This window comes from Pollachius pollachius, assembly GCF_949987615.1.
Source record: "Pollachius pollachius genome assembly, chromosome: 6".
NCBI lineage: Eukaryota > Metazoa > Chordata > Actinopteri > Gadiformes > Gadidae > Pollachius > Pollachius pollachius.
The window spans coordinates 20552417-20565229 of record NC_136939.1 but is presented as its reverse complement, the minus strand read 5'-3'; the positions used below and the strand labels follow the sequence as shown (position 1 = coordinate 20565229).

At 46.5% G+C, this 12813-nt stretch overlaps 1 protein-coding gene across 1 annotated transcript; it reads left to right on the top strand.

The window, feature by feature from the left end:
• Positions 1–51: 51 nt before the first annotated feature.
• Positions 52–12794, top strand: slc12a9 (solute carrier family 12 member 9). Its single transcript, XM_079738230.1, is given in 15 exon segments — positions 52–282; positions 2676–2949; positions 3673–3807; positions 3930–4067; positions 4859–5161; positions 5392–5499; positions 5975–6086; positions 6666–6823; positions 7125–7207; positions 7845–7969; positions 8281–8473; positions 8839–9013; positions 9726–9872; positions 10505–11153; positions 11155–12794. Coding segments are annotated over 14 exon segments (2754 nt in total). The 5' UTR covers positions 52–282; positions 2676–2738; the 3' UTR covers positions 11372–12794.
• The last annotated feature ends 19 nt before the right edge of the window (positions 12795–12813 follow it).

Genomic DNA, 12813 nt, shown 5'->3' with positions numbered 1-12813 from the left:
ACTGTCTGTTCTCTCAAGGGGGTATTGTACGGAAACCCAAGGCGTGTCGTTGTTTCCGAGCCTTGTGAGAGACAACAGACAGGTTTGTGAGGACCTGCAAAAAAAAAAAGACCCACTAACTTCCCCCTTCCGCGGATATAACCATTTCATATGTAACTATCCAAAACAGAAGTGTCCAAGGGGCCCGGTCGGTGTGTTGAACTGAGATCGGGTCGTAGTCGTGCACGTCACATCAGAGGACTGTTTATTTGGGTCGCGACCAAACTCATCACAACACCTCGGGTAAGTGTGCATCGCTCTGTTGTTTGGCCATAACGTTAGTCACGTATATATCCGGAACGGCGGTGCATCATGATGCAGCCCACTAATGTCAATGTTGTAGGATCATAAGGACTGACGCAGTAGTACAGTTCGTTGGTTTGCAGCCAGCGAGCCTGCCCAGAAGATTTCCTAATAACACTTTTGCAGCTTTTGACTTTGACAAGATGACAACTAGTGCTCCTACTTGTATCAATGAGCAGCCTGTTTGGGACACCATGCTGTGACAGTGTGTCGGATGCCTGGACAGTGTCTGGCACTGCCGGTTTGTGATAAGGTGGCCAAACATACACCAGTGGGGTTGAAAGGGTAAAGTATTTGGACCCTTCTCTTAGTCCTGGGCCCGATATCCATATGCATGAATCGCCCATTTGGTGGCGATACAAAGTTGAATCATGCAGTTCTCATTTGTGTCCTTAGTTTTCCATTTGTTGTCTCTCATGAGTCCTAACTGCAAAGGTGGCTAGGCATTATATATTGCACCTTTAACGACAGCAGTAGTGGCCTGCATACATTTTATTTAAATGTTATTAGAAATCTACAGGCAAAGGTGATATACAATTGTATATGTTGTTTACTTATCGTTGCTATAACAATAATAACCATTGGGACGCCGCCTATGAGAGTAAATAATAAGGAAGACATCCTGCAGTTGTTTTGAACTCGGTTTGGTTCAGAAACTAAGTAAAATAAAATGAGTCCGCTTATGATGGAGCGATGAGGGTGCAGAGGCAGGCTAGCTGAGGTGGTGGATATCCATTAGAAGCACTGTGATGTGTTTCTGAGGGAGTCTGATCCATTGAGTGTATTATATTAAAAGCTGATGTAATTAATTCCGAAGCAAACCCTCTGTTCTCCTTCCATAACTCTCCAGCCGGCAGTATTGCTGACCACAGCATGTCCTAGTTCAAATGGCTGAAAATAGTGTGCCAGAATGAATAGTATGTGCATCCTTCCAAAAAAATCCTTAACACAACTGTCTGACTTTTTACAAAGCCTTGTGACTTAAGTGAGTTGGAATGTTAGTCATGAGGAACCATACATATCTTGGGTAGTCAGAGCAATCCACCATTGCCACCACTGTATCAGGGATCAATTGCCACGCAGGCACTTTTGGATAAAATAGTCTGCGAGGCAATTGATTCCTCCCCCAGTACCTTAATTATAGTAGTCATTTTCAGATGGCAATAAGGAACCTGCAGAGGTCTCGATATTCTTGCTGAAGGATGCTTAAGAACATACAATTTGACAATATATCCTGGATTACAGAACCTTGATGTTTATTCATATTACCGATCTGAACTGTATGGTTAATGCTGAACCTGAGGGAACATTGTGTTCATGATTATCAAGAATGTACACTAGGCCTATTTATTGCACACATCATTGTTCTTCAGTTATAGTATTCCTTCAGTCAACACACTCTAAGATAGAAAATTGGATTGTACACTACTCATCAATACTAGCATGTTTACTAATCACATGTTTGGTACAGACGCTTCTGTCCAAAGCAGGGTAGAATGATTGCTTTTCATGATGATACAGGTCATTACAGCTCTTTCCCCTAACCGTTAGGGGAATGGTTGACATCTAGACTGCAAACAGTGGGGTTTGAACCCAGAACCTTCGAGCTGGGAGTCAAACATGCTTACCATTAAATACAATCACAAAATGAAAACATTTATTCAAGTTAAGTTTAGCATAATGTGTTTTTTTTACATATATATATATATATATATATATATATATATATATATATATATATATATTTATAACTTATAAGGCTGTGACCTGGGCCTTTTCATTTTGTCAGTCCGTTTTTCTCTTGAATTGATAAAATAGACTTTTTATGAGCTATAAATGGCTGTTCATATCTATTGTGTATTTTCTGGTATATGTAACAAACATTGTTCATTCATGTTATGCGAGGACATCATATGATAGGATTGGCAGAGCCTGTTGGCGATATTAGTTATATAATTAGACTCATGATGGCTGTGTTGAAATGATCTCATTGCCTAATTTTCAGACAGTTGATGCCATTTTAACTGACTACTCACCACAGGTCCTGCGATGATATTCCTCTTTATCATGGCTTCATGTAGATTATTATTATTATTACCCATAGCTTTCCTGCATAACGTCTGTTTTCTACAGCAGAGATGTTCAGCTTTATTGTTGATCGACTTTAAGTGTTCTCATGATCCACCCACTTATTATAAAACCGGTTCTGTGATGTTGTACAATAGCAACAACATCTGGTTGGTTTTTCTATTGTTCCATTTGATTTAGACTATTTTGAAAACCACCATACGAAGTCCATTTATTATTGTTCTAATAATTTATTATTAATATAGGTGATTCTGAGGAAGTCAAGAGTCCCCCCCCCCCCCCCTCCCCGCCCCATCTGACACCTGACCATGTCCAACGAACACACACCCCTGCTGACCTCCGGGGTATGTGGCCTGGCCGTCGGCATGGCAACGGTGTGTGGCCGGGGCCAACAGGGGGAGTCGAGCCCCGGCCATGCCGGGGCCCCCAAGAAGGAGCCCCGGAAGCTGGACACCTTCTTCGGGGTGATGGTGCCCACCGTCCTGTCCATGTTCAGCATCGTGCTCTTCCTCAGGACCGGTGAGTGGGGGGGGGGGGGGGGGGGGGGGGGGCTCTGATGGTCTAGTGCTAAAGTCGTCCAACATAAGAGACACTCCAGGTACACAGTGAGGCTATGGCCAAAAATAGATCCCTACAATACCGCTCGACGACCTGAAACCCCCAAAATACACTCGATGCAGTACATGCAGTGGCCCCTGCTGAAAATGTTCTGATAGTTTTTACTGTATCTCTTTTGGTAAGCTCCTTATGATTTCAGGCAGACCGTTCCACAGCTTAATGGTACACCAGCATGGCATTCTTTTCCCTGTTTCGCCTCATCGTATATAGGTGAAATCCATAGGTCAAATGTAGGGCGGTCCCAATACGGTACAAGGGTACATGGACCAGATCCTAACAACATACCTAGATTTAGATCAGCTCTCCACTTAAACATTAAATAAGCACATGTGATCATGTTTCTATGACTGCTGTCGTGTTTATATCACTTGGGTATACGTTCTAATGGACAACAGCTAACCCAGGGAATTTGACACTACCAATAGTTAACGTGATGCACCTGTTTAAGCGGTCACAGAGTAGGAAACTATCGCCAAGGACGCTTCCTAAATAGGCATTGTGGTTACAAAAGCCAGCATGAGACCGAGACACAGCCGTAAAGCACTCTCAAGAACAGTTCTTGCTTGTGTTGCTGCGTGGGAGGTCGACGATTGTGATGTCCCATGGTCGCCTCCTCCCCTGCAGGGTTCATCGTGGGCCACGCCGGCCTCCTTCAGGGCCTGCTCATGTTGGTGGTGGCCTACACCATCATCTCTCTCACCATACTGTCCATCTGCGCCATCTCAACCAATGGAGCCATCAAAGGAGGCGGGGCCTATTGTATCCTAAGGAGTGGTGATCAAAGGATGCCCTTTTTTTCTTTTCTTTCTGTGTTGAACATGTACAACACAGATTGACCTTGATTGATTTGAAAGATGGGCCTTGACCGAACCCCCCGTCAGACATGATAAGCCGCTCGCTGGGGCCAGAGTTCGGAGGGAGTATCGGGCTGATGTTCTTCCTGGCCAAGGTGTGTGCGTGTGGGGTGTATGTCCTCGGCCTGGTGGAGGCCATCCTCAACGTGTTTGGCATAGAGCCCGGTGAGTGAACCGTTTCCTCCCTTTTGTGGAGCATTCCAGTTGTGTCCTCCCATCTGGGGAGGCAGTATGGTCTTTCATGAGGCATTTACTCTTTATTTTTTAAAGAATGTTTTGCGTTTAGCAGACCCTTTTCCAAAGCGACCTATAGTGTTTTTTTGACATGAGTCATTCAGGAAGAGCAGGTAGGGTTTCGCTCAAGGATGCCTGCACAGGTAGTGTGTGAAGCTATCCACCACCACTGGCCTTTCCTGAAGAACTGCCTAATTAGTAGTACATTAAAGTGTAAGTGAACCCCTCTTTCTTCTAGAATTCGAATGATACGAAATGTAAATGTATCTCAATGGTTACGACTATTATGATTTCTAAGCTATTATCAGTGTTATAATGGGACATGTTGTACACACCGTGACGCTATACTACTAAGTGTCCAAGAAGCTTGCCCCCCCCCCCTCCAACGTGGCCACCGCGCTGCACATCCACGCACACCGTGGTGTTAGCGTAGCCTCTTGCCGTCGGTGCGGCTTAGAGACACACGATTTCGAAGTGCCCTCGGGGGGGGAAAAAGGCACTTAGGTGTCATGAAGTAAACCCGGCCTGAGTTCAGAGGAGGGTAGAACGTTCAAAAACCGGCTGGTCGCGACTGGCAAAAACATAGGAGGTTACACTTGTTTCTCTAAAGGACAAAATGGTTCAGATTGCCAGGTTGAGGATGATACAGAACATGATGCCATTCTCAATCAATAACCTCCTGATCTTCTGTGTTTTACTCCGACCCCATGCGGGGGCCCCAGACGCGGCAGTGCTGGGGGGCGTGCGGGTCCTCCCCCAGGGCTACTGGTACAACGTGCTGTACTCGGCCGTGGTGCTGCTGCTCTGTCTGCTGGTGTGCCTGGTGGGGGCACACATCTACGCCCGCACGGCCTTCGTCATCCTGCTGGTGGTCAACGTCACGCTGCTGTCCATCCTCATCAGCCCGCTGGCCGTCCCCGCCCAGGACTTCAACATCACGCACCACGGGCCCGACAACCGGACGCTGCACTACGACGTCTCCTACACGGGCTTCAACGCCACCACGCTCCGCAGCAACCTCTGGCGTGAGTTTACCCGCGTGGCTGCATGTGTCTGCATAAGGATGTGAAAGTGAACCCGGCAACGTGTGGTGTGCGAAAGAGGCTTGAGTTCATCTAGAAAAAACGTGCGTGTGTGTGTTTTGTGTGTGCGTGCATGTGTGTGTGTGTGTGTGTGCGTGCGTGCGCGTGCGTGTGTGCGTGCGTGACACGTTTACATTGTTCCCCATTCCTCCCCCCTCCCCCTTGCGGCGCAGCGGGCTACACGCTGGACTACAGCACCAACTCGGTCATGTCCTTCGCCACCGTGTTCGCTGTGATGTTCACCAGCTGCACGGGGATCATGGCCGGAGCCAACATGTCAGGTTATACATCCAAACACTCAAGTGATATGAACCATCCTCCTGTACTTCAAGCAATACGGAGGAGACTTGATCCCTATTCTATACTGTGACCCGACTGACTCAATTCTGGGGGCTTAGACTCAGGTCATATAGGCCTTTCACACATGAACCCCGGATAAACTCTGGAGAATCGGGTCTGGAGATGATCCGGATCGGACCTTTCACACATGCCAATCCCAATCGGAGATCAGCCGCAGCAGACGTGTTCACACGTATTGGAGATACTCTGTGTACTCCGAAGGGGTGGAGTCTGACGTTTGCGTTCACATTTACATCCCAACCGGGTATTATCTGGAGAATGTTGGGTTACTTGTGTGAAAAGCCTAATGGTGACTTGGACTGATGACTTGAATACAACTCTGGCATGCACATCTGTTTTGATTATTTTTAACATTATTTATTAATTCATATTTTATCCCATTCCTTCTCCCTGAAGGGGAGCTGAAGACTCCCAGTGCGTCTATTCCCAAAGGCACCATCCTGGCCGTGGTTTACACCTTCATAGTCTATGTGGTTCTCTTCTTCCTGGTCAGCTCCACCTGTGAGAGGTGGGTTCTGTTGCATAGGAATAAAAAAAAGGACAATTTTATATTATTTACACAGTAACATATATGTACACTACTTATCAAAAGTCTGGGGTCCCCCAGACAATTTCCTATTTTCCATGAAAACTCACATCTTTTATTAAACAATTATTCAGGGGTCTTCTAATCATCAATTTGCTTTTAACACGATTAGCTGAACAATGCACCAATGCATTTAGAACACAGAAGGGATGGTTGCTGGAAATGGGCCTCTGTACACCTAGATATTCCTCCATGTAGAATAGTCAATTAGCACATTAATAATGTCTAGACTGTATCTCCGATTAATCTAATGCTATCTTCATTGAAAAAAACAGTGCTTTCTAAGAAAAAATAAAGACATTTCTAAGTGACCCCATACTTTTGAACTTTAGTGTATACATACATACATACGTACATACGTACATACATACATACATACATACATACATACATACATACATACATACATACATACATACATACATACATACATACATACATACATAAATGATTAAGAACACATAACATTGCAATGCTGTCTTTCTCTCCTCTGTTTTGAAGGGATCTGATGACGCAGGACTACGGGTTCTTCCAGAGGATCAACGTGTGGCCGCCGTTTGTGACGATCGGCATCTACTGCGGCGCTCTCTCGGCCGCCATGAGCTCTATGATCGGAGCGTCGCGCATCCTCCACGCCCTCGCCGAGGACCAGCTGTTCGGTAACACTCTTTGGAGCTGGGTTTGGGTTTCTGTACCAGCCACAAGTCCATTTGTAATTACATATATACATAATAATAAATATACATTATTTTTCTAACAGTAGCTCTATTGTTGACGATTCCGTTAGCTTAATGCTACAAGAAGTACAGCTGTCATCTCTTACCATATATGAGCAGGGACAGTCACCTGACTGTCTCTGCCCATATATGGCAAGTGATCGCAGCAATACTTCTTGTAGCATTAAGCTAATGAAGCCTCTATATCTCTATAACAGATGCTGTTTATGCTCTCTCTACACAGGTTTGCCGTTGGCTCCAGCAGCCATCAAGTCCAGCTCGGGCAATCCCTGGGTGGCCGTTGTGTACACGTGGGCCCTAGCGCAGGTGGGGAAGCCTTCATGTTCAAACTGAATTAAATCCCAGATGGTAATTGTTTTTCAGTCCAAGTGCAGCCGAGTAACAGACAATGTACGACCCCAAAAAAAAGAAATCGAATTATAATTCTTTTTTAGCGGAGCCAAAGCACACAGGGGGCGAACGTAGCTGTTCTGGGTTCTTCTGCTTCCTTCAGATAAAGGACTCAAGTCTATTTGTGATGCAGAAATTCAAAAACGTTATTTCCCTTTCTACCCCGATACGGCTGTGTGCTTCAGACCACACAAAGCAACCACACATGGTTACTTTGGTTTGTTATATAATATGCATGTCATATGGTAACTAATGATTTGGGTGGCATATAGCTCAGGAAGTAGAGCGGGTTTAACTGGTAAACGGAAGGTCACTAGTTCAATCCCCGGCTCCTCCTAGAGTTTCGAGGTGTCGCAGAGCAAGGCACCTAACCCTAACTGCTCCCGACCAGCTGGCTGTCGCCTTGCATCGTTGACTCCGCCGTCGTTCTGTGAATTGGTGCATGGTGAAGATTGTAAAGCGGTTTGAGTGGCCACTGGTTAGAAAAGCGCTGTATAAATGCAGTCCATTTACCATTTGTGTGATGAATGGGGTCCGCCCGCTTGTGTTTCAGTGCGTGGTGTTCGCGGGGCAGCTGAACGCCGTGGCCGGGCTGGTCACGGTCTTCTACCTGCTGGCCTACGCCGCGGTGGACCTGGCCTGCCTGGCGCTGGAGTGGGCTTCGGCGCCCAACTTCAGGTAACCTCGCCGGCCTAACTTCACCGGAACGGCGACCTCGGCGCTGGGTGCGTCGCCGTCCGCCAGACATCCCGACGCTGTTGTCGTTGGATTTCACTCTTAAATGTCACCATTTAGATACTTTGATCCAACGTACGTTACGAATGAGATGGAAAGACCACTTATTTTATTTACAGACGTTTTTTGTTCATTATAGTTTCTTGCGTTCATATCTTTGAGTGAGGCTAAGAACTACCAAAGCACACCATCAGAAGAGGAACTAGATAAAAAAAACAACAACAACCTTTTCCCACTGGGCTTCGTTCTGGCAGGCCGACGTTCCAGTTGTTCTCCTGGCACACCTGCCTGCTGGGCATCCTCAGCTGCCTGGTGATGATGTTCGTCATCAACCCGGTGTACTCGTCGGCCAGCATCGTGGTCCTGTTGCTGCTGCTCCTCTTCCTCCACTACAGGTCCCCAACCAGCAGCTGGGGTTACATCAGCCAGGCCCTCATATTCCACCAGGTACACACACACACACACACACACACACATATACATAGAGATCTTTCTGTGTGTGTGTGTGTGTGTGTGGGTGTCTGTCTTTGTGCTGTCCGTATGATCTTTGACAAGTAAGTGGCTTCTATAAATGATATGGATATGTGTGTACACACACACAAACGCGTTCGCACACACACACGCACACACGCACGCACGCACGCACGTGCGCAAACAGGACCGGCCATGTTTATATATTCTATACCATTTCAGTCTCAGAATCGACTGAATTGCCAGGGTTGTGACTCTGGTTTCCAGGCGCTCGTACATATAAAGCCTGAGAATATCACAAAGGCCAACAGAAGTGTCCATGTCCCCCGGCTCTGGGTCAGGTGCGGAAGTATCTGCTGATGCTGGACGTGAGGAAGGATCACGTGAAGTTCTGGAGGCCCCAGGTTCTGCTGATGGTGTCCAACCCGCGCTCCTCCTCCCAGCTCATCCTGTTTGTCAACCAGCTGAAGAAGGGGGGCCTGTTTGTGCTGGGCCACGTGCAGCTGGGGGATCTGGGTAATGCCCTGGAGGGGTGTGGTCGGTGGGGGGGGGAGCTGGGCCCTGAAATCGGGTTATGGATCTTATCTTCCAACCAGTTGATGTTATGAACCGCTGGGCAACTTGTTTGTTTTTGGTTTGTGTTTCTTGTTGATTATAGCTGGCAATATATATATATATATATATATATATATATATATATTCTGTATTTTGTGTCATTACTTTTAAGTGTTAGATTATTGTACAATAATTGTTGGGTTTTCCCCAGGTATTCTCTGCATGTAGAAATAACTCTAGCGGGATGTTACCCAGCTAAAAGGTTGTAGGAGTAGCATATATTCTTACTTTATTTAATAGTAGTTTGCATTAAAAACAACATACTGGCTCAACTTTAACCCTAGCCCCAGATACACAGCAACGCAGTAAGGAACTATGAGCATGTTATGTCTGTTGAAATCATCTCGAAAAACAAACCTATATATTTTTCTTTACCTTTTTTTTAGGGTTAGTTTTCGATTAGATAATCAACTGCCAAACAATTGGTGTGCCATGGTGTATGTTTTTACTCCCCTAGATGGCAGCAAATACGCATCTCAAAAGAGACATGAGTGTGCGTGATTAAAAAGAGAGTGACCCCAGAAAAAAAATTCAGTGGATGTTTTAGGACTTCAGAACACTGTATTGAACAAATTTTCTTCATGTCAGTGTAATCATCCATGTTTGTGGTCAGATTCCTTCCCGTCAGACCCGGTCCAGCAGCAGTATAACTTCTGGCTGAGTCTGGTTGACAAGCTGGGGGTGAAGGCCTTCGTGGACCTGACTCTGTCTCCATCCGTCAGACAGGGGACCCAGCACCTCCTGCGCATCACTGGCCTAGGTGAATACCATAATAATAACAGGACGAATGACCATAATGAATGACGATAATTGAATGACGATCATTTTCAACTGGAATTAGCCTTAAACTCCTCAAAACAGTTTTTAACCGAGTAATGTTTTCAGCCGTTGCATAGCGAGTTACAATTTGGTATTTAAAATATTCAATGTATGTGATTTCTCTGGATCCCTTTTGGCTAATCATAACCAGACTTAATTGAAGTTGTGAATGCTTAATACCCTCCACATTTTACACACTCTGCACACTAGTGGCCTCTCGTGGCCAGAATTATCACCAGAAGGCATTGGCTCTCTAAAAGGCTCTTTTGTGTGTTATGTTACCAATACAAAAACCGAAAACAAAATGGTTCTCCACTTTATTGACGTCTCTCTCTATTTCACGTCAGTTCCTCTCCCTTTATTATGCCGTCATTGATCGGCACAGACAACATAGAATGAGACCGCTTGTTTTAATCTCCATCGATCCATTTCCTTACAACCATGATCCATCGAGTCCCATCACACAGCAAGCGCCAACAATACTTCCATTAGAGGCTGGACACCGAAGGAACCGGCTCCAAACAGTGCCTTTTGATTGTGCTGACTGTATTGCTTGATCCCTGCTCTGCCAAGGTGGCATGAAGCCCAACACCCTGGTGCTGGGCTTCTACGACAGCTGCACCCCCGACGACTACTTCCTGCAGGACCCGGCCTTCTGCCACGCCTCGCCGGGCAAGGTGCAGGAGGACAACTACAACTTCGGCGTGGACCTGCCCTCGCTGCAGGCCCACTTCCCCCCGGTGCGCTACGTGGAGAGCCCTCGCTGGCTGTCCCCCGAGGAGTACGTGGGCATCGTGTCGGACGCCATCAAGATGGACAAGAACGTGTGCCTGGGCCGCTACTTCTTCGAGCTGCAGGGGGAGGGCCGGGACAGCAAGGTGGACGGCTCGGAGCGCACCATCGACGTGTGGCCGCTCAACCTGCTGCAGCCCAGCCGCTGCGACCGCGTGGACGTGTGCAGCCTCTTCCTGCTGCAGATGGCCTGCGTGCTCAACATGTCCGGCCGGTGGCGCCGCGCCCGCATGCGCATCTTCCTGAACGTGGAGGCGGCGTCGGGGGAGCAGGGCTGGGCGGTGAACGAGGAGACCTTCCGGGAGCTGCTGCGGAAGCTGCGGATCCGGGCGGCCATCACCATCGTGCCATGGGACGCGGCCGTGCAGAGCTACCGCGCCTGCCCCGCCGCGCCGGAGGACAGCGAGGACGCCGCCGAGGCCACGCCCCCCCCCCCGCGCCCTCTCTGACGACTTCCTGTCGGCGGTGAACGGCCTGCTGATGGAGCACAGCTCCCAGGCGGCGGTGCGCTTCCTCTATCTGCCCCGCCCGCCCGCCCATTACAGCCAATCGCAGCAGTACTTGTCCCAGTTAGAGGCGGTGACCAATCGTTTAGGCCCCACCCTCTTGATCCACGGCGTCACGCCGGTGACGTGCACCGACTTCTGATGGAGGCGCTTTAGACCCAAGGCTTTTAGACTCTTTGTTTGTTCTGTGTTCAGTTTTGTTGTCCTTGGATGGTCATACAGGGAAGATTCGGTTCACTATATCTAAAGTTAAATATAATTACTAAGAACACTTCCTCTCGTCAGCACACGACCGGATGGCTTCTGTTACTCTCTCACGGCAAATTAAGTAGAAGGTATTGTGCCGTTGTCGTACTTTATTCCTGCGTTCTCATCAAGCTTGCTTGTCGACATGGCACTCGATGCCTAATTGCTAGTGTTTCCACCGTCTTAACAATCGCTCCAACTTCACCTCACATCTCTTCAAGTCTGGTCACTATAGCGACTTTGTGTGCTTCCCTGTGGCTACCTGCACTTTAGATAACGTTTGCCTTTTCTTACGACAGAACCAAAGATCGTCACCATGGCGTGGAAGTGTTTTTTGTCACTGGTGGTTTGCGAAATGCTGTGGTAGACGGGGGGACTAGTGTGCAGGATGTTAATATTAACTGTGCTCACGTTCTATACTTGAAGTAGTTAACGCAGGTGACTTTCAATGTAAAAAGTTGCTTCAGCTTCTGCGATTGCTTAACGGAGAGTGTACATACCTCAGGCTACTTGTGTTCTTAGAACACAAGTATTAGAGCACGTGTTACTGATGTCACATGTTTAGCTTAGGGTCACTTAGGGATCGCTTAAAACGGCTTCACAAAAGCACTGTACACCTGAATGAGCTTATCTGTTGGGGAAAAAGAAGAGCTTAACAAACTGAAATTGTACAGAAGCTTCTTTGAAACCAGGCTGATGGGTAGATGTAAATGTCTATGCTTTCTTTTTTCATTCCAGTTCAGAAGAGATAAAAGACCAAACAATTTAACAGATAAAAGATCTAAGCGAACCGAAAATAGTGCTGACCAAATAACGTGTCAATAAAGTGTCAAATAAACGGAAACATGGTTAACATTTGGGGCCAGAAAAATATGGAAATAAAGTGTGATGTATCTGTATACATTAGAAATGTGATACCTGATGGTAGCACATTTAATAAGATTTATCAAGGGAATTGTTGTGTACCAATTATTAGAAATCTTATCTTTTAAAATGTTACATGGCGGCTTATCCAAACCAGGTTTGTTTGTTATTTTTTGAAAGCTACGAGATTACTGCTCACTTAAAAATGTTTTTCTAATGGTTGATGTGGCCTTGCAATGCCAATAGCAAATAACAAGTATTAGTAAATGAATCCCCATAAGTGCCATGAAGCTTAGACTTGGCATTTCTATGAAATGTGATTTGCTAGTTATGCCGAAAAACATATTGATTATAAAAATTGTTCTGGGAAAATATTTTCAATTACATTTCAGTATGCATTGTTAACTCTGTAACTGTCCTTTTTATAGGTCAATTGGAAAAAGGATTTGAGGGTATTAAATAAATACAATAATG